General features: G+C 36.4%; 1 protein-coding gene across 1 annotated transcript in view; it reads right to left on the bottom strand.

Annotated features, from left to right (window-relative positions):
- Nucleotides 1–22939, bottom strand: part of PKHD1 (PKHD1 ciliary IPT domain containing fibrocystin/polyductin) — a 189932-nt gene that overhangs the window by 66241 nt on the left and 100752 nt on the right. The window contains exons 35-36 of the mRNA XM_029283700.1: nucleotides 19309–19465; nucleotides 12791–13003 (exon numbers count right to left, since the gene is read on the bottom strand). Of these exons, the coding sequence (XP_029139533.1) occupies nucleotides 12791–13003; nucleotides 19309–19465 (370 nt within the window). The remainder of the gene's footprint in view (nucleotides 1–12790; nucleotides 13004–19308; nucleotides 19466–22939) is intronic.

The following is a 22939-nucleotide window of genomic DNA, read 5'->3' as shown; positions in this document are numbered from 1 at the left end:
GTTACAACTTTGACAACACTTTTTATCAAAAACAACAACAACAACTATAGTCAGCAAATCAAAGAAAGGACACAAACTAAGGAACACAAAGTAAGCCCTATAAAACATCTCCAACTCAATATAATGCTCTGAAGAAAATGTTAAGTCAAACCTAATACAAGGACTATCACAATGGTATCAGGTTTGAATTCCATCACTAAAAAAGTTTGGCCAACCAATTATTTTTCTGTATTGTCTCCAAAACTTAGAACATACAATTAAAAATATTTTTCTTTTCTTTTTTTCAGCTCAGAGAAGAAAATAATGTCTCCTGTGACGTTGGCCCTAGTGATGTGCTATTCTCAGCAGCACACAGGCAATATAAAGATTGTTCTTAACAATACTTCCAATGGCAAAATGAATAGCATATATCCACAACAGAAGCGTAATTAAATTTCAGCAGGAATTATTCCCATATGTACAACATGCAGAAAGGCAAATACAAACATTTATACTATGTTTTTAAGGCGGCTTAAATGTTTGTAAACACCACCAATTAGTGTACAGAAAAAGAAATTAGAAATTAAATGCTTATTTACCTTTTCCAAGAGGTTCTCTTCTCTTTTCCTTTTAGTACTCATAAATAAAAATAAGTAATACTATAGTAGAGACTTAAGTATTAAACTCAAAGATATACACTTTTCTTTGAAAATCATATTTCCAAAAGAAATAATCACACTATTAATAGCTTCCAATTTCTATTGAAACAGATACCACAGTACTTAACCATTATTTGTATTCTACAATGTATTATTTGTACTCAATAACAAAGCAATTAATTTAGGGAGGGGGATGTATTCCATTAATATAGATAGAAATGGTTAATCATAAATTTAATCATTCTTAATCAGAAAAAAGCCCAATACTTCCCATTAAAATGAAGTTTTCTTTAAAGAGATGATTATATAGTATTTTCACAGCTTCTTGAAATTCAGGTTTTAATATACAATGCCCTAGAAGTATGAATTCAAGTCACTTTCTTCAGGGAAACCACTTTAGTGAGCAAAAGTAGAGCAAAGTTCCTCTATTCCACTTCAGTTGAAATGAATCTGAGCAGCTTACAAAAGCAATACAGGTAATCCTTGTTTAGTGTCCATAACTGAGATTGACAATTCAGTTATTAAGTCAAATGGCCTTTGAATGAAACTGCAGTTTTGCTTATGATCTTTTTTCAGACCTGCAAAACTCATAAATGTAAGGATTGGTTGTAAATGTACACCATCATAACTGTGATGAGACACAAAATGAGGCAGTCACTAAATGAGGTCTACATGTAAACCACAAATAACCACACCAAAATGCCAATAAATATCCACAATCCAAATTTATAACATCAAAACATAGTTAGTGTACATCTCCTTGTCTGTGTTGTACAATGGTGTAGCAGTATATGTTGGTCCCAGATATCCTATTTATAGAGTCTAGAGGCTTTGATAAAAGTATCTCTGATTCAGCTATAATTGCTAAATTAATATGTAGTAAACTGTTCATTTAAAATATGAAAGCAGATTTATCTGGCTATGTTTTGCTTGTTAGCATGCAAAGGGAAAATGTGTGGTTATGATAGAACAGGAAGCTTGTTGGTGTATTGCTGATTCTTCCTGAACAAGCCAGACTAATTCAAGGGACATGCTGGAATTTCCACCAGTCTCCGCTGAGGATCTTCAAAGTGGATATGCTATGACAGAAATAGTTTAGGGCTTAGTGTTTTTTATGGCAGTGAAGAGTCTTCTCGGTTCTTTATATTGGAATATGAAATATCTCTTACTTCTCCAACATTTAACACAATGTATTGATTAATTAAAAGCATTCATTCTTTATTATTAGTCTAGAAAGCTAAGAACATAACTTGTTGTCTTCTGTGTCAAATAATTAATGGTCTGTTGGGTAGAGGAAATGATCATCGTAATTGGGAATATGGGAAAAATTAGTTCTATTAGCACTTTAATGTAAATATAATCTAATAAACCAAAATGCAGTTATCATTCAGTATTCCTATTTTTCTAAATGTTGATAATGAAACAGCATCAGCATTATAAACAAAAAGCTCATAAGCTGAAATCAAGAAATGAATATCATAAGATGTGCACAGTGGCTCTTATTTAGCATAAAGGTTCGTGGGTTCTTTTTTTGTTCGTTTGAAACCCAGCAGAATTTTCTTTAATGAGTATTTTTCTTTTCTTCAACTAATTTCCCATATAGACTTCCTTCCCCATTCCCCACCCCTCTCTCTCATATCCGGTGGTACATTGCTGAATCATTTCTACTGTCAGTCAGGTCTTGTAGGCCTCCTAAAGTTGTGATGGAGCCAACAAGGATGCCTATCAATCTAATAAATAGTAATACAAACCTTTTTATTTCAAGTGGCTGGGGAAATGATGAAATAGCGCCTTTGAAGTTGGCTTTATCTAAAATGTAAATATATTTTTATTAATGGATCAATCAATTTCTATGGCAGTTGCTGTCAGTCTGCAAGGTAGGCTGGGTCAGGAAACAATTAACCCAAGGGATACTGGAAGCTCTGTTTTATTGTCAAAGGACATCATAACAGAATCATGAAAGCCTGGCAGTTATCCTCTTATACCAAAGAGAATCAGATAGGCTTGCATGCAACATGAATTCTACCTCTTAGTACTTGCTTATGATAATATGATGGAAGTACAAAATAGCAGTACCTGTAGCATGACATCCCAAAGAACATTTCATCCTTTTGGAGTCACTGTAAACACTGGAGTCATTGTGAACAGTTCTGTTCATCCAAAGCCTAAAGAAAATACTGAAAAACACAAGGCCCAGGACTGAACCTTGTAGCACACCACATAGTGTCTCACTGAGGGATAATTTTATATAACCATTCTAGTAAAAGTCAGTTAAAAATATTAAGAGGCTTTTTCAAAGAATATTTCATTCTGAGTTTATTTTATGCAGAACTTCATCAACATACATAGTTTAATGATATTCAACACTGTATTATGCATCTTTGTATTGATAATTCAATGTTATAATCCAAAACATGACATTGGCTTCAAGGAGGCTATCAATTAAATTCTCACCTAAGGAAGAAAACTAGACAGGAAGTACAATTGAACATATAGATTCATTGCTTAAGTCAAAGACTTAGGTGACAGGGCACCATATATATTGAATTGGGATGGACATTCAAGTGTGAGGATGGCAAGATAATGGTAACCATTAACATATCTAAAGCAAGTCAACTAATACTCAAAAGAGCATTTCAGCTAAGTTATTAGAATAACAAAGAAGTTCATACCTGGTGGTGCAGGTATTGCAAGCTAAGTCTGCCCACAGCCTAGAATTTGATCCTGACAGGGCTCAAGATTGACTCAGCCTTCCATCCTTCTGAGGTAAGTAAAATGAGGACCCAGATTGTTGGGGGCAATATGCTGACTCTGTAAACTACTTAGAGAGGGCTGTAAAGCACTGTGAAGCGGTATATAAGTCTAAGTGCTCTTGCTATTATTTTCCAAGTGGAATAAATTGCTATTTCAAGATCAGCTAAAGATATGTCTCTTGAGACTAATGTCACAAGCTTAAGATACCTTGGAAGGATTTTTACCTTCCCATGCCAACATTTTTACAGTTTTTAGGAATGCCTGAAATGAAAGTTTCCTCCAAGAAGGGACAGATCTTATAATTTCTCTCCAGCAGCAGAATAAGCCGATATACCATTATAAAATAAGGCTGCCTGACAAGTTAACTGAACTAAGGCTGAAAAGTGAGCTAAAATAAGCATATATGATGTCCAAAAAGCTAAACATGCATCAGCTAAATAGAATACAATGAGTGGAAGGACCCTTTATAATAACAATCCTTACTTTAGCACTGCTCTGAAATAAAAGGCATTTTACACACATCATGTTATCCTTATAACAATCTTGTTATACTAATTCTGTTGATCCTGTTTTAAATTGCTGCAGGGCCAACCAGCCCTTCTATTAGGCACATAGAGATAGCTGAGTTGGACAAATGATTCTGGATGTCATGAAAAGGAAGCACATTGTTTATCATTTAATATAATATGTATATATTTTTCCTGCTAGACAAAGATACTTGTGGGAGTTTCTCATAAGTGCCAAAATTAATTATTCAGTGTAAGATATTATATACTGTGACTTGAGAAGAAGGTCACCATTTGTTATTTTACCTCAGGCAGTAAAATGTCTTGGCCTGGCCCTGAATTTCTTCAGAATAAATATTCTTACCCTTATTTCACATATTCTGTAAATGTTGAATATATTTGTGAGGCTACTGATTTCATCTAAATATTTTGATTTAACATAATTGAAGCACATTGATCCAATGTCCCTTCCCCTGCCTCCAACACAGCCACCACTCATCACTCAGGCAACTCAGCAATCATAACTATTCCTTCTATTTTATAGAGTTTAAAAGGAAATAAAGATTGCAATCTAAAATTTCATCTGGAAAAATGCAATAAATCAGCACTGTTCAAACACAATTTCTTCATAAAATTAGCATTATATTAAAAAATATTAACCATTAGGAGTCTAGATCTTATAGTATAAGAACTCTGCCACACTGAGATACTTTGGTTCAGTAAAGTATTTGCAACCAACATTAACTTATATCAGCTTTCACTAGGTTGTTCTTAACTATTACAGCTGCAAAACTCTTGGTGCACTACGTTGTTTGTAGGTATGAGACTCTGGGGCTCACAGAGAGAATTTTGAGCCAACTTTTGCTTAGCTCATGCTTGTCAACGGACATGGCAGAAAACATAAGCCAATAAGGGATCACTTTCGCTACCTCAAATTTGCCATTCACTAATCTTGCTGCCCCTTCTCCAAATGCTTTGATCATTCCTTAATTAGATTCTCTCTTACCTTCATTATAAAAAAGGCAATACATTTCCAATATCTCCCTCCAAATACAGGATAATCCATTCATTTTTCTGCATTTCTTTGAATTTCTTTCATTATCTTAATTGGCAATTTTTGCATCTTCTCAGAGAAAGAGAGTATTTTGTAACAATTAACAAATACACAGAAAAGTTCAAATGGTGCAAGGTGAGCTCTGTGGGGAGTGGAAGGTAGGTGTGCTTCTCTGCACTCTGCAGAGTAACTTTTGTGTACATCAAAGAAACAAACCTGTAAAGATTTCTGGGCTTCTCCACAATTGATCAAAACTTGGCTAAATGCAAGGAAACAGCAAAGTATCCCTCCAATTAGAGAAAACTCATCCAAAGAAATTGGATACACTCACTTAAATTCTCCATCACTGAAGGCAAGGTAAAAGAAAAAGGATCTCATTTTCTTAGGCTAACAAGAAAAAAGACTTTTTATTGGGGGCAGTTTGTGAAGAGCCAACAATAAGATGCAGCTTGTATCATACACTGATGGAGTAATGAGCTGCTCCAGACCTGGGATATTATGCAGAAGTACTATTCCTCAAAATACAAGCATTAAAGAATGTATCTATACCATATACTAGAATACTGACACTTAATCTTTATTCATTGTAAAATTAGTCCAGAGTGAAAATGACATGCTATCAACTTTCTGAATTGTCACAGATTAATTCACTTTGGTGGATTAACCAAAGATAACATATTTGCAGAAACCTTCCCTGCCATTTTATTCTCAAATTGCTCTGAAGAAGCCTCCATGTAATTCCACCTCTCTAAAACAAACTGGATTTCTGCCAAAACTTCAAATTGGCGCTCATTCCAGCAAAATTTGGCATTGGAAATAAAGATGATCATCTGTAAAGAACTGGGGGGTTAAAAGAACTTGAGGGAGAGATGTTTGTTCTGATAGTTTTCAAGACTATGGTCCCACCATGATCTAAAATATCTTGGAAGCAAAATAATTACTACAGTTTATTCATGAGTAATTAACAAATATGGTAGCACTATAGAGTGGGGGGGGGGAATAAAGCTATCAACCACAATATATATGTATTACTTAAATTTCTAACAAAAGAAAGGTTGCTAGAACAAAAAACCCAAGATATTAAATTTATAATTATGTTTTTACCAAAAAGTCTACAGCCAGAAATATTCCCAAATACTAAAAAAAAAGGTTGTTCAGTATAATTCCACAATTATTTAATTCATTTTCTAAATTATTGACTGACCAATGATTGGGAGAACAACTTCTCTATAGCCAAAAGACTGTTTATATCAACAATATCCAGAATGTGAAACATTAACATGAGGCCTAAAAATTGACAAAAACAAGTTTTTTCAGTTATACAATGAATACTATAACACACATTACTACTGTAGTAGCGTAGTGAATGCATAATAGTAATAGTGGTAAGCTCACTTCATATCAACAACTCTTTTCAGTAATAACCCTGTGCCATAATCAGATTTTTTCCCCTGTTTCTTAGCATGAATGAGCAATCCAAAACTACAAAAGAAATAGAGAGAAATTAAAGAAAGAAAGAAAAAGAAAAAAATGGTAGAGTGTGGTACCCAAAGGGGAAAAAATGAACATAACTTTACATTTAGTATTTCTGCCATAATTATTGTACTTAATAAATTGTGATCGGATTCAAGTAAATTTATCTTTCACTATAGATTTTTTCAAACCTTTGGTACCCTTTCAGTTTTGTAAGACAGAGACAGTTTCTATAGTTTTAATAATCAATGCAATCCAATAAAATATGCATTTTAATTGTTCAATGTTTTTAATAACAAACACAGCATCAAATAGTATAAACTAGCTCAATTTCATATGTTGCATCCTCTTTTCTTCAAGATCATTTTTGATGAGTTGCTCATTTAATAGGATTTTTAACCCACCAAGAGTTTCAAGGAGATTCACCAACTTCAAATTTCAAATCATCTTCAAGACATCCTGTTGTGCTTAGAATATATGATTCAACTTCTGTGACAAGTTTTGTTTATCATTAAATGAAGATATAGAGCATTCTACAAATGTTTTTAATAATCAGTGTGGAAGTTGGAAAAGTATAGGCCTCTAGCATGCATTTATCTGCTAAAAAGTATTGGGCATGATATAGATCTACTGTACATTGCTACAAATAGTTAAATTGTACAAGTACACAAAACAATGAACCATTAAAATCAGGAGATACATGAAGAAGCACAGAAGATTCAACTCAAAAGTGCAATGTAGTAGCATTTACTTACTGTAGTAGTCATTAATCAATTCAAGGATGATGAATTGATTAATGACTAGAAAGAAAGGAATGGAGGGCATAGAACAGATTGAATATGAATAAACTGTGATCAGTAGACAGAATAATATCAAGGTATCAAGCTTCATGACTATTAAACTTTACCTTTAAGTCCCCATGCCATTTTGAAAATTCAACTCTCTGGCATGTCATCCGTTACCGACTTCCCAATAACAAAATAGGATAGATTTATGTGCAATGGTGCAACAGCATTTATGCTGATGCTATCCACTAAAACTCACATGGGTCAAAACTGTGCAAGTTCTTTCAGAGACCCAACCAGTCAGGATCAATTTTGATAGAAAGGACAAAACTATGGACAAGGCCACTGAACTAGTTTTCTCTTTGGAAACTTGCCAGGAGAGGTTTTTTTTAGGGAATAGGTATGAACAGTGCCAGAGACATTGATAAATTTCCCTTCTAAACAATCAATAAAAACCCTTCCATCCTGTTCAGACTTCTATTGTGGACGCAAGGGCCATAATTACATTGTCAAAAATTCAAGTTACCCTAGCTGACTGAGAGCCCCTTTAACAGTGACGTTGATTGGCATGCAGTTTATGGGTGTTGTGCTCTGACTGGCAGGGGAGCCGGGTGAAGCCAAAGGCAACTGTGAAAATTCTCAATCTACTCTGACCACCCGAGTGCCAAACTGCCACTCCAGAGAGAATTCTGGGAAAACCCAGAGTCATATTAACATATCAAACAGAGAAGCTGACACGTTGTTATTAAACAATCAGATTCAGCCATCGCTATGGAACAGTTCCTGCAAAATTTATTATTTGAAAGGGAAATAAGTGGGAATTATGCTCCATTCTGTCTACTCAGAGACAGCTAAAAATGATTCAAAAGCTTGTTTGTTTAATGATTTCAATGCGTGCCTAGCTACAACTATTTCAGAAATACAAAAAAATTTTGTCAAACACTTCAGTTTGTTTTATTCTATAAGCCAAGTTGATCCTAAATTGGCTCCCGAATGTGTTTGGGTTTGATGTAAGAAGCATGAAGGCACAAAATAAGCGTTCTCTATTTCAAGAGTGTGTGTGGCAGGGGAGAGGGTCCACTACATTCACACTAAATGGCGGCTTATATACTGAAATGTAATTGTACTCACCACATGCAGTGGAATTGTGCTCAGACTGGATATAACTCCACAGCAAGCCCAAGCTTTGCGGCATCATTGCCAAAGTATTGAAGCCAAGAAACATTTCCAATAATGTCTCAGGGCCACACTACTCTCTTTTCTTCAGCTTCCTAACTTAGCTGTTTTGATTTCCCACTTTCTAGCCTCAGCTGCAGACATTGCAACCAATGGATAGAACTATTCGGAAAACAAAGTCTATCTGCTTTTTTTAAGTAAGACAGCACAACAAAATATGCTCATTATGCAAACAACTCAATTCTAGACAAATGCTTGTCTCTCCACCAAGGATTTCTGTCTAAAAAAGCACTGTCTATAAAAGGGGGAGGGAATGAACAAAAACAGACCCAGGTGGAACTAGAGTCAAATATTGCAATCTACCCCATAAAAGAAATGTTCTCTTTCACTGTTCCAGACCAGCCAAAGCTATAAATTCATGGCTGAGGAAGGGCTGTCAGGAAGAAGTAAGAAAACCCACCTTATTTCTGTCCCATTCCTATGCCCCTCCCTTGCTGCTTGGTATTAGGGCTAGACAACTCATTGTTGGGACTGGATTAGAGATTTGAACCTGAGCATTTCATAGAGACATAGTAGAAGGGAAAAATAGGAAAGTAAGAAGTTGTTCATTCTCTCCTTTTGAAATACCAGGCATATAGTGCAAGAAGAAAAATGTCAATTTCACAGTATACATTCCCCAGTACTAAAGTCCAACCAAGAGTGCTTATTATAAATCATATAGTGTTTGAAGAAGCCAGTTCCTTTTTATTCCAATTAGCATGCAACCCTCACCTAACATCAAAACATTCTGTGTATCCTGGAATTTAAAATTCAGAATTCTTGCTAGTGAACAAGAATATCTAGGACAGACATAGGCAGCTTTGTTCTCTCAAGAACCTGCATGGTTTACAGGGTAAGAGTCAAACAACCACTTCTCTTTTTGCAACCCTCCTATCTCTCTTATTATTTATTTAGATATTAAATTTCTATGCCACCCATCTCACTAATACAGCGACTCTGGGCAGCTTACAATATAATAAAAAGTTTAAAAATGCTAAACACAATTAAAAGTAGAATAAAAAGATTAAAAGTTAAGAACCAAGATGATTGGGCAGTCTGGGGGGTGAGAATCTTCTCTATCCTGTTAGCCACACCCAATGTAGCAGGGCCCTATTGGGAGCCCAGGCCAAGCATCAGAGCCAGGTTTTTAGCTCTTCCTGAAGGCCAAGAGTGTGGGGATGGATCTCACGCTCTGATGGGAAAGTATTCCAGAGGGCAGGGGCCACAGCAGCTCTTCTCCTGGACCCTGCCAGCTGAAATTCTTTGGCTAACAGGATCCGAAGTAGGCCCTTTCCACTGAAATGAGTGGGCCAGGTTAGTCCCATTAGGATAAAGTGGTTCCTCATATATTCTCATTCACTTTCTAATAGGTCTTTAACTCTCTCTCTCTCTGTCAAGCAGCAAACTATGGAGGAATGGAGGCTCCTTCTAAGCAGAGAACTCAACTAATTTACTGTGGTAGGCTCTGAATAATCAGCCTACAGCCATAATTTCACTCCATGTGTGTCTTTGCTTTTCCAAATAGCCCTCAACTGTCTATGCCTGAATAGGCTTCGTGGTTGTTGTTGCTGCTGTTGTTCAGGTGAGAAAGTCAGGGTGAAGCATAGTTCACTCTCAAGCCCTTGAGGGATAGCAAATTTAAGAAACAAGAATCTCTTGGATTTCTGGTAAGATTTTATTATTGGTACGTTAATGTAGTAGAGTCTTGAAAACTGAGCAAAATAATCCCAAACAACTTACAGTATATATAATATAATTAAGGTAGGCTTACTCTGAGTCACTTTCTAGTTCTTCACCCCTCCCCTGGACTCAAAAATCTCATTTAAAGGCTCCATTTCCTCCCTCAACTGCCCTCCTCTCTCTTTTATATATCTAAGATCTGTTAGGCCTTCTCTCACACCCACTTATATTATTTTTGCTTTTTGTTAAACACTGCTTTTCTGTGGCTCCATTTTTGCCCCATATCTGTCATTATTTGGAATTTAGCTTGTGAATTCACTAACAGAAGAAGGCATCACAATCACAGAAATAAGTAAGTAACAGCTAATGTAGCATTAGTTGAACAAACTGATTTTACCCGAAAATTAACCATAAGTTCAGAAATGGCAGATTCAGGATGTTTTTGTCTGATGTTATTTGGCAGAGTACGCAATCCAAATCGTCTGCCATTTGAACACAAACATTCCCTCCAAGATTAAATAAATCCTAAATAAACATTTTTTTAAAAAAATGTTCACTCCATGCTAAATAAAGAGGCACATCTCCTACCTCCTATATTTAAATAAAGGAATTTCTGGTAAGGAAGTGGCACTTTTGGACATCCAGAATAAATCCAAAAAAACACACATTCGTGGAGATTCCCTAACACACATAACAGTGATCTTGCAAAAACACACCCAGTGGACTTTTTTTATTTATCCATAGGTTGTCTAAAACTGGCAGCACTTTAAAAAAAAAAAAAAAGTAAAGGCAAACAGTGGCAGCAAAATAAAATGACTAGATTCTTTGACAGATCCCTGTTTTCTCTCTTGTCCTGCGCTCAAAGCTACTATTGCTATGGATGGTTCCATCCAGTCAAACTTTCATTATTAACTTGGAATGTTAGCACTTTTATTAATACACTGGATTCAAATCCACTACAAAGTATCTTTCCAATATACTTCATGGACGGTTAGACAGAACAGCAGCAGGGAGTTACAAAAGGAAATCTGTACCCATACTGTAAGGTTGCTGTTCTAAAGAAGGAAAAGAGCAAGATTCTGCATATGTTTCTGACAACAGGTTATAGTAGAGCTCAGACGGAGCATAGGCTGATGGGCAGAATGGCCAAGAAGAGATGTGGTAGATACAACTGATATTGTAAACCTAAATGGAGGTTGACGGACCCATTTCTGAAATCATGCCACAGTTTCATGTCAACTATCCATTGAAACTTAGCAACAAAATTTCTGGGACTGTTTCTACTACAGCATCTCTCAGCAGTCTCCTTTTCCCTTAATCATCACAGTTTAACTTGATGGACCTTGAATTTCAGCAATATCTGGAGGGCCACTTGTTTCTTGCTCTGCTCTTTTAGGCTTAAATACTCCTTTGTGCAACTGGATTCTTGATTTTCTTACTAACAGGCCCCAATATGTGCGAGCTGGAACAAATATTTCTAACACCATTTTCTTGAGCACAGGTTCTCTTCAGGGCTGTGTCCTAAGTGCACTGCTGTTCACCCTATTGACCCATGACTGTTGTGCTAGGTTTGCCACAAGCCATATTGTGAAATTTGCAGATGATACAACAGTAGTGGGCCTTATTCATGATGACAATGAGGGTGCTTACCGCTAGGAAGTTGAGGGTTTGGTGAACTGGTGAAAGAAAAACAGCCTAATTTTAAATACTGGAAAAACCAAAGAGATCATTGTCAATTTCAGAAAAGGCAGGCACAGCCACATTCCTCTGTGCATTAATGATTCACCTGTGAAGATGGTTACCAGCATCAAATTCCTGGGTGTGCAGCTAACAAGTAGGCTGACTTGGTCGCTCAACAGTGAGAAACTGGTGAAGTGGGCACAGCAGCGCCTGCATTTTCTGCGTCGCATGAGAAAAGCACATCTTTCTTCCCCTGTCCTGACCACTTTCTACAGGGGGATGATCAAGAGCATCCTGTCATACAGCATCACAGTCTGGTTTGGAAGCATCACTGCTTCAGACAGGAAGGTGGTGCAGAGACTGGTGAGGATGGCCAAAAAGATCATTGGCAGTCCCCTCCCTCCCATCCAGGACATGCTTGAGCAGGGTCCACAAGATTGTCTGGGACACGACACATCCTCTTCACAACCTGTTTTCCTTGTTACCTTATGCGAGAAGGCTCCGTGGTGTCCAAAACAGAACATCCAGATTCAGTCACACTTTTATGCCATACAGTATTAACCTTGTGAACTCTAAAGCTTCCTCCTTCTGTTATGTATTCAAGATGGACAGTTATTAATAGTTATATGTTACTTATATGTAAGGGTGTAGGTCTATACATATGTTGTATATAGTATGTTTAAATGTGTGTTATATATGCATACACTTTGAGAGCAAGCAACTAAATTTCATTTTTAATGTGTGCCGTTGTGCCCACAATTAAAAAATATGACAATAAAGGTTATCTATCTATCTATCCATCTATCTATCTATCTATCTATCTATCTATCTATCTATCTATCTATCTATCTATCTATCTAAAACTTGGCAGTATGAATTGTGAAAGCTAAGCACTTCTAAATATCTCGTTATTTTTCCATTAAACCTGACCCATATTCACCACAACTATGAAGATTATCAAAAGGCATATCAGTTTGATAGCAAAATCTTTTCTATATAACTCACCATGCATGGAAAGGGTTCCATTTCTCACAGCCAGAAATTTCACTCCATATGGGAAAAACCCTTCGGAGTAGGTGCTTCCATGGAGATGGATACGGGCCATGTCACAGAATGGCTTCCTGGGAGACCCAATCTGAAGTTCTCCTCCATCGGACACAAGGATGGAATGAGCATGAAGTTCTAGGGATCCAGAGCCAATAAATGCCAGCTTGCCACCTAAAGTGAGTGACGATAACAGTAACTGTGTGAACAGTTATAAGATGCAACATCATTCACAGTGAAGAAAATAGAGTTGGTTTCCTAAAACTGGAGAACATATTCTCAATGTAACATTAGAAGAAGAAAAAAATGTTAGTAAGAAAATAGCAAAATGTTCTGATTCTGTTTTTTTTTCCTTTTTGACTTTAGCTTACTTTCTCCTTCTAATATAAGATTATATGATCAAAGGATTGATAGTTTGGACTTTAAGATAATTTTATTCATTGCTTTAAACTTTAAGGCATTGTCTTCTGTATTGTATTTACCCAAGCTTCAGAAATTTCATTGCACTTACGTTTTAAATTTGAACTCCTATAGGTAATCCATATACACCAAGTCTTTCAGGTTTCCCTGAACATCCCTGATTTGATCCTTTTTGTGATTTACTTCTCTGAAAAAGTAATTCATTTTTACTCTTATTCTATTCTTTGGCCTCATAGTTGTTTTCCCTAACAGGCTAACATGACTGATAGTCTGGCAAATACAGATGACTTTCTTTGTTCCAGTTTCTGCTCCAACTCTGTTTTCCATTTTCTTGGGTTCTGAATTGCTGTGGCAATCCATATTCTGGGAAACCAATATGTTAAACAAGGTATTTCTCCTTTCAGAAAGTTAATGATTGTTCTCCTATCATTTGCAAGCACACAAAAATATTTTTATTTCCTTAAGAATGTAAGATCCACGCTGAGTAAATTGATCCACAATGAGAATTAAGCAAACTTTCCCTAAATTGGTGTCTCAAAGTAGCACTTCTCAGAGAGCAAGATTAATTCTATGTCACTGTCACACTTCAGTGGAAAGATCTTCAAATTTCTTCCTAGCCATACTTGTGAACACACATTTTTTAACATGTACCTAGGGATGGAAGACCTCTGACAACAGCTGACACAGGCAATGTCAATGCATGTGATAAAGTACAATCATAAATATTCTTTTCAAGTGATATTAAAAATCTAATTTCTTCTTTCCCCAGTGGGCACTTTTTTTTCTCACTGTCATTTTTGAAAAATCCAGACATTACTAAAGAGGAAGCTAGAGCCTGAGTGATAAAGATATCCGCAAAGTAAGACAGAAAGAATTGCTATGACAGGTAAAGATTACATTCCAGTCTGTTAAGCTAATTATAACATTTTTCAGAGTTTACAGGCATTTCTATCTAAACAGGTAAATGACATATAATGTGTCTCAACTGCCAGCCTTCTGAACTCATCCCTTTCTACACTTTATTAATTTATAATAAATATGCAGCTTTTACTCTACAAGGATAAACATACATACACACAACCTGCTTTCTTGTTTTCATAGCACTTGATCTGTTTCCCATGAGCAGAGAATAATAAATGCTGATTAATCAAAGTATTTGGCTCCAACCTTTCTTACTGTTTATTATGGCTACCCAAAAAAGCAAGGAATATCCTACATAGCTGTCGGGTAATCTTGAAAAATAAAAATGAACTCCACCTACAGTAATTATGATGGTCTTCCAACCAAACTAAATATATAATTTAAATTTCAAGTATATCACTTTGGTACAGTAAGAAGAGACATATTTTCCATCATTTTTCTTTTTTTAAGGAAGGAGATTAAAAGAAACATTCTAGAACTTCCCAGAAGATATCAAACATAGGTGTCATCTCTAGTAACAGAGAAGATTTACCTTGGATTGTAACAGCATTTGATCATTTGATGGTAGGGGAATAGACCAAGATGAATTCTCTGCTACCTAGAATCCATGCAGCATCAATGAAGCACTACCAGGAAATGCATTATTATCCTTGAAAAGGCAGCGGTAACGGGACAGGGCATTTAATTCTCCCTCCTTCCATTTAAACTTTGTTTTCTCATTCATGTCATTTTGGCATTACCGACATAGCCAATATTAATGCTGCTCATAATAGCCACAAAATATACACAAAATATATTAACAGGCAACTGCAATGCCCTTTTGGTTCCACTAAAAGTTTAGCCAAATTAATCTTTCTTTAACAAGAAGGGGGGGAAAACACTTTTAGAAATTTGCTTTTAAAAATCCATTGTACAGTAGTGCAAGATGAAGAAATGAGGCAGTCTCTGTCTAAGGGAATGTAGTCCAAGAAAAATGCTTATAGAAGATCTATGGATCATAAGAGTAAGGACTTCCATCAGATATTCATAGAAATAGTACCCGAATATAAACAGTTTGGAATAATTGACAAGAGGTAGGAATTGAAAGAGAAACCTAACGATATAATTAGGAAACTGAACTTCCTGTGAAATATTCAGCATGTCATTCCTATAAATTCTTATTTATAGGACTTTACAAATCTAGTTATGGGGAATTTCAGAGAAAGTAAAAACAATCAAGGAACCACCAAGACTACTCCCAGCAACACTGATAGGGCAAGCCACTGGAATATGAAATGAGAGCAAACCCCCTATTCCCTTCTCACACTGATGATGTTACCTAGTTTGGTAATGAAACGTCTACAAGAAAGCAGCAGACAGACCCCCAAGTAAAAAGAACACGATGAACATTTGTCTGCCAACCTGACTATGAAAGCATCACACATTTCTCATTAGTAATACCAACATACCACCAGCCAGTCTAACATCATACACTTGTTGAAGGCAGTCCCTAGAAAGTCTTGCATTACAATCAGTCCCAAAAAAAAATCAATCACACATTCATAATGCAATAACAGTATCAATTCCAGTTCCCAATTCATCAAGGCATTTAAATGGGTGCTGCATTTTTAACATGCAAGTGTTCTCTCATTAGGATTAATGAAACTCAATGTGTGCTTAAAGTCAAGCAGCGTATGAAAGCACTTTTCTGGATCAAAGCCTTCTTCCCACTCAGAGTTGCATGGAGGCAGCTGCTTGAGCATTCTCAGTCAGAAATAAACTCCCCAAACTGATGCCGATGCTGCTTGGCCATCTGCATGTATGCCCATCTGTTCTGATGGCATGTGCTCTCCTGCAAGCTGCTTGGACCCTTCCCTGAGAGGGCCAGTGCCAAGCAATGGTGATTTAATCAGCAGCTTGAATACGGCATCTTGTTTGGAGTAAAACGGCTCCACGTGAACCAAACCGAAGCAGCATTGTGTTTGCTGCACTTCATCAATTGTGGCTAGGCTTGCCAAAGAGAGCAAATGCCAGAGTGGAAGAGAGGTTATGACCATTGCATACAGGCATTTATGGATGGCAGGATCAGCAGCAATGGTAACAGCTGCTGTGGAAACCTATTTTTACCCATGTGGACTTTTTTTTACAAGCTTCAGTGAGACAGAAAGTCGAATAAGACCAAACACCATGGCAGTTGATCACTCCCTTGATTAATGGAGCTACTAGATCTAGTCGCATTTTGAAGTGGAAGCATGGGGACTTAAAGTGACAAAAAGACAATGGAGCAAATGGAAGCCACAGTCACAAGCGATAGGTCCACTTTGTGACCGTCACACATTCTGCACTTGGAAGCATGCCATGGCCATTTAAAAAGTGATAGTAATATCTCAACAAAATCCAATCGTGAAAGCATTCAGCTTTTCAGATCAAAGTTTACATGAGCATTTTTATAGTTTATAGGACTTTTTTCGGGTTGGGTATCCCGAAATATATAAATATAATACAGCTATATATAATAATATTGATATAGTTTGTCAGCTAAAGAGAGGAAGGAAGAGTTCTGTCTGGAACAGCAGTTTATTTCCAAGCAGCAGCAGATGAAGACAAAAGAACTCATTTCAATGCTAATTTTCCAGTTTCATTTATTAAAATATCCCTATCTAAAATAAAAGAGGGGGAAGCAACTTACATGCACAAGGTCCTGCCAAATTCAGTTTCTCCATGATGAGTTAAGGCATCAGTGGTGATAAGATAGCAGTTTTTTCTACATGCATTTCTCTATGTATTATTCACTGTTTTGATCTGCTGTGGTGTTATTATCTGCCACTTTTTTTAAAAAAAAAAAAAGGTAGACTAAAAGGTTTTATTATTCTTTCAAGTGAAACCCTTCTGAGGCAATGAACAGCATTGCTTTTCCATAAAAGTAAATGAACTAGCAAGACACTGCACAGCCTTTCTGCTAGGTTAGAGTCGGCCTGCCTGTAGCACAGCTTCCATTCTCATGGATTGACACCCCACTTTTGTTTATAAAAGTTAAATCTCTCAGTATGGGGCAAGGGTGGATGTTGTGACTTCAGCAATGCCCCATTTGGTGCACAGCCTGCTACTTGACACACTGCCAGTGGCGAGGCTCATTTTGAACTGCATTATCATAATGTTTTATAGGACAATTTGTGAGCTAGCTCAGATTGTGGCTCATTTGAATATCTCTGGCCCAGTTGCTAGTACATCTTCCTTTGTCTCCTCTCCCCTTCCCTGCATCTCCACCATCACCACTCCCGGCTCCCTTTGTTATTTGTTTAGATAATAACTATTGCCAAGTGGGAGGTACTACAACCGTATTTTAAGAAGTAGAAGCAGGTTAGGTGAAAAGTCCAACATCGTAATTTAAAACAATCTTGAATACCTTTGCTTCTAATGGAAGCTCCATTGTAAGTTTGCTTAAATAGTTGCTTCAGAATACAATACGGGTGTCTCCATTATGGAATTAAAAAGAGCATATGAAGTAGATTCTTTAATTTATTTAGCCTGAAACTAAGACTGTTTCAGTAATGTTACCATTCCTGTATTCCTAAGGCCTTTTTGTGTTCAAAAGGCTATTTTTAATGAGTTGATAAGGCAAGCTTTCCTGAGTTCACATGGCTATATCATCCAAATAATACCGTCTGAAAAATGTGTTTTACATATCTTTCAGAAAGCCAGTAAAAAAATATTATCTCTCTCATGAGCCGTTATGCATTCCTAAAGTTAACAGTGCAAAGCACTTAGAGATTTCCTCCATTATACAAAAATCTTATCAAGGCATACTTGGAAATTCTTAACGGAAGAAGGCACATACCCCACTGCAACCAGTATATTAATGTATTTTAATGTTTTACTGATATAGCAATTATTATCCAGATAATGTTACTAATGTGCCTAAGAAGATATCGGCAGATCCTAACTAGTCCTCCTGAAATGCAGGAACAATTTTCAGATACAGAAATACAGAAAAGGGGATTTGCTGCTGTTAAATGAGTTTAATAAAACAGCAGAACAGGGTTGAATATTAAAAGGTTATTTGTAAAAACAAAGCAGTCAGATAATGGGTGTTGGCAGTACTACATAGCCTACAATTTGGAATGATCTTACACTGGATTTCCCACACATAGCAGAAAAACACTCTTAATGATCTGCAAGGTCCTCTCCAATTTTATGGATTCTACTGTATTCAACACATTGGCTTAAACTGGAACATAAATTAGTTAAGTTCACAAACTAGAAAGTGTTGTCCTCCCTTCTTCCAGCTCATTCCATCTTTCCTCTTATACCAGGAGGGGACAGCAAGACTCTAGTGTGGCCTTTGGAGATCGGAGGAAGGAGAACTATCAGAATTTGTCTTTTACTTCCCTTCTATTTATCTTAGGATCCAAAAACCTGGTAATTTGATATGATAAAAGTCAGAGCAGTCATCACAATGCATCAGCAACATTGTCAGTAATCAGTTCCATGTTCTTCTATAACAACCTGAGTACAATAATGTTATTGTTATTACTATAGCAGTAATAATACATCGTAATAATAATAATAATAATAATAATAATAATAATAATAATAATAATACCAATAGTAATAGGCGCCTTGGGTGCAATCCCAAAACAACTGGAGCACCACTTGAACACCATTGGCATTGACAAATTCGCTATTAGTCAATTGCAAAAGGTGGCCTTACTAGGAACTGCTTCCATCCTGCGACGATATCTGTAATACCATCAAACATCCACATCTGCCTATCCCAGGTCCTTGGTAAGGACTCGATAGGTAGACAAAATGCCAAATCCAGTCTGAACATCTGGCTGACTGTGCGATGATCCATAATAATAATAATCTTTGTATGTAAGTGTGCAAAGATGTTAACAAGAAAGTATTGAATAATTCCATGGAGGCAGGATACTCTTTTCCTACTTTTGCTACTGTTGAATCTTGTTACTTTGTCTGTGGCTGGACGTGAGTGTATACAGACAGGTAGGAATGGCAAATAAATATAATTTAGTAAAGTTTAGCAAGAAAGGATTTTCCCAGTGCTTCATATATTTAGTATGTATTAGTGTTCTCCTTCAGGTTTCTCTAACAATGAAATTCCTTCACCTGAAAAAAAGATTGATAAAAAAAAGTCAAACCTTTGACATGAAGCATATTAAGAACGCTTGTGTTAGTATCCAATAGTAAAATATGTCCTCTTTCTACTATGACATTATCGCCATCTTGTGGTGGATGTCCATTTAACCAGGTCACGTTTTTTGACCATCGTCCACAAAATTGAATTTGGAGGGTGTTCTAAAATGAAACAGAAATCAAATCCATTAGCAACACAAATTTTGTGGTGAAGAAAATAACACATGGATAGATCATATAATCCTTATTTTACATGTCTGCTTGGATTTGAGTACCTCATTTTATTTATTTATTTTAGCTTATGAATCAACTTGTGGCAAAATATGACCTTATGTAAGTCAAATTCAATAACCTCCAATTGAACAAACAAATCAGGAGCAACCTCAAAGGCAATGTACAAGAATAAAGACTAAACACAAACAAGGACTTAAATGGTTTAAAACATCTATGGAGATGAAATAATTTCCAATAAACAATCTTAAAAAACCTCTGGTCAACCCAATATATAACAATTTACTGGGTGTGAGAAAATTTAAAAAGTGACTAGTTTAAGATGGGTGGCTAACCAAATTGAATAATAAATAAAAATCAACCAAGTAGGAACTAGGAAGACTTTTTTAAGGAAGGCACTCCATAGTTGCATAAATACAGCTAAAAGAAACTGCTATCAGCCATCCATTCAGTCATGGCATTGGAACAGGAACTCCAATGGAGATCTCCAAGCACAGGTAGAAATTATGAGGACAGGCACATGTCCATCATTTCTATTATTAATGTAGTATCTGCAGATTTCCATTACAGAGGTATCGATCTTCTTAACATCATGCGATTTAAAATCCTATTAAAATAGGAAAAGCCAGAAAACACAACTGAAGAAAAATTGAGCTTCACACAGGTGGCATCACAAATGCCAACACAATTTTATTTGGTGGGAAAGATGAAACTAAGAATGAAAAGAAAACTAAGCAGAGGAAAGAAAGATGCACATGTGCATACAGCATGCTTGCATATTACAGAAGGTAGATAGGGAAGAAGTCTAAAACTTCATCGGTCTGTTATATATTCCATCCACAGCCTGAGGGAAACTGTGCAGTGTTTTGGATTCAAAGCCATGCAATCCCAGGGAAAGATCTGGTTGCTTGGAAGCAGACAAATGCAATTGTTTGTGCCTCCATGTGCTCTGAAGCATCTTTTAAGAAATATCCCCCCAAAACATTATTACTTTGAGGGCTAATCTACCTTGTCTTTTCCTACTGTTGGTTGGCCACAAGAAACTGCAACAGAGAAATGAAACAACTTGGGTGGTGAATGGAAAGCTTTTCTTCCTGAAGATAGAAAGTTTCATGGTTATGATACTACTCTGAGAATATCTGTGTGTCGATCAAAGTACCCGAAGGAAGTGGCTGTGTTGACTAAGGGCTTGTGTAAATGCAGAGAAAAAGAAGAGAACTCTGACCATGACTGACTTAACTGACTTTTGAACACAAAGAGGTAGCAAGACTTTACTGTAAAAGGAGAAGCAGAGCTGTTAAGAAGATTTGGTAGGAGGGGGAGACTATGAGAAAGAGACTCAGAATAACTCTGCCTTAATTACTCTAGGTATACATTGTCCAGGATAATTTGTTTCAAAATTCTATTACCCTACCAGCAATAAAGGTCTTTCCAGAAATCCAACTGGTTTTTGTATTTTGCGCTTGCCAGCCTTGCAGAGTTTGATAGTTGACTCTTATGTGAAGAGGAGGACATGATTGCAGACCTCTTAAATGCCAAGAGATACTGGAAAACTCCCAAATATCTCTTTGTTGTTGACTTATATGTTCAGACAGATGGCTTATCCCTTCTCAAAGCTTTCATCAGATGTGATTTCATGAAATTTTGAAACAACTTGAAAGATATTTTTTCACTAAAAAAATGACTGCTGTACAGTGGACACAAACATTTTATAAGCTTTATCCTGATAATGAAATATAACTTTGTAAAGGATGCTTATCACAAGAATGTGTGACACGAGATGCTACTTTAAGCAAAACTACATTACTGAGCAAGTTAAAAGGAGTCAACATAACACCTGTGAATTTCATTTTAGATGCTGATCTACGTCTATTATTTTTTCCTGAAAATGTTCATTTGGGTATTTCCAGTGAGGATTTGTAGCACATGAAAAGGAGAGACAGCATTACGGTGGAGATGAGCAGCCAAAAGGTTCTGGCCATCAAAGTCTTTCTAGAAAAAGGACAGACCATAAGATCACCCATATATGCTCCAGACAACTGCTGTTCATGAGTGGACTTCAGGAACTGAGGTTCTGTGTTCAGCTTATGAATCAAGGGATTTCAACCAATGTAGTATGTATTGACAAAAAGATCCCCACACTTCATTTCTTAATCACCTTTGGAAATGGTTTAATTGCTTTTCAGAAGCTTCACAGGATCTCACAAGGGGAGTGTCAAGAGCCAAGGAAGAAATATCAAGCTTACAGCCTCATGTAGAGCATGCACTTGGTTTGCCCAAAAATCCACTTTCTAGTCCTCTTTGGATTACAAATACTCTAAATGTTATAAAGATCTTTGAAGCAATAAAGCAACTAAATGACCTATGAGTTTTTCTTTCGCCCAGAACAAGATTAAAATAAAAACTAAAGAAATAACTGTAAGGACTTAAAAGCAACTAATAGAAAAAAAACCTACAAAAGATTTGAAGTATAAAAATTTAAAAGAGATTAAGAGAGCAATTTAATTGGAAAAATAATAGAATAGAATAGAATAGAATAGAATAGAATAGAATAGAATAGAATAGAATAGAATAGAATAGAATAGAATAGAATAGAGCTGGAAGGGACCTTGAAGGTCTTCTAGTCCAACCCCTTGCTCAAGCAGGAGAACCTATACTGTCTCAGACAGGTGAATGTCTAATCTTTTCTTTAAAAATCTCCAGTGATGGAGCACCCAAGATTTCTGGAGGCAAGCTGTTCCACTGGTTAATTGTCCTCACTGTCAGGAAGTTTCTCCTTATTCTAGGTTGCTTCTCTCTTTGATCAGTTTCCAACCATTGTTTCTCGTCCTTCCCTCTGGTGCTTTGGTGAACAACCTGGCCCCTTCTGCCATGTGGCAGCCCCTCAGATACTGGAACACTGCTATGGGGAGAGTGCTGCTCAAAAAACAAATAAGGTATTTCATTATTTGAAAAGATAAAAATTGCTTACAGTAAACATGTATAAGAAAAAGAGGATCAAACATTGAGTTATAATAACTTGGAATAAGAATCTATTTCAGCAGGAGATGATGGTGACTGTAACAAATGCACTTCTTTTTCTGAAAGACACAGAGCTTTCTCATATAGAAATATTTTGGATTTCTAAAAAGCACGTTAGGTGTAATGCTAAAATGGAGATGTTGCCAAAGACTTTTTCAGATCATAACCCAGTGACTTTAACATATAAGAGAAGCCAGACAAACCTTATTGCATTCTTTGACCAAGTGACAAAATTAGTGGATCAGAGGAATGCTGTGGATATAATTTACTTGGACTTCAGGAAGATATTTGGTAAAGTAGATCACAACTTACTACTCGATAAGATAGAAAAATGTGGGTTAGACAGCATCACCACCAGATGGATTTGTAGCTGGCTGACTGGCC

The sequence above is a fragment of the Protobothrops mucrosquamatus genome, unplaced genomic scaffold (genome assembly GCF_001527695.2).
Source record: "Protobothrops mucrosquamatus isolate PMUCROS unplaced genomic scaffold, P.Mucros_1.0 scaffold192, whole genome shotgun sequence".
Taxonomy (NCBI): domain Eukaryota; kingdom Metazoa; phylum Chordata; class Lepidosauria; order Squamata; family Viperidae; genus Protobothrops; species Protobothrops mucrosquamatus.
This window is presented reverse-complemented; position numbering and strand designations above follow the sequence as displayed.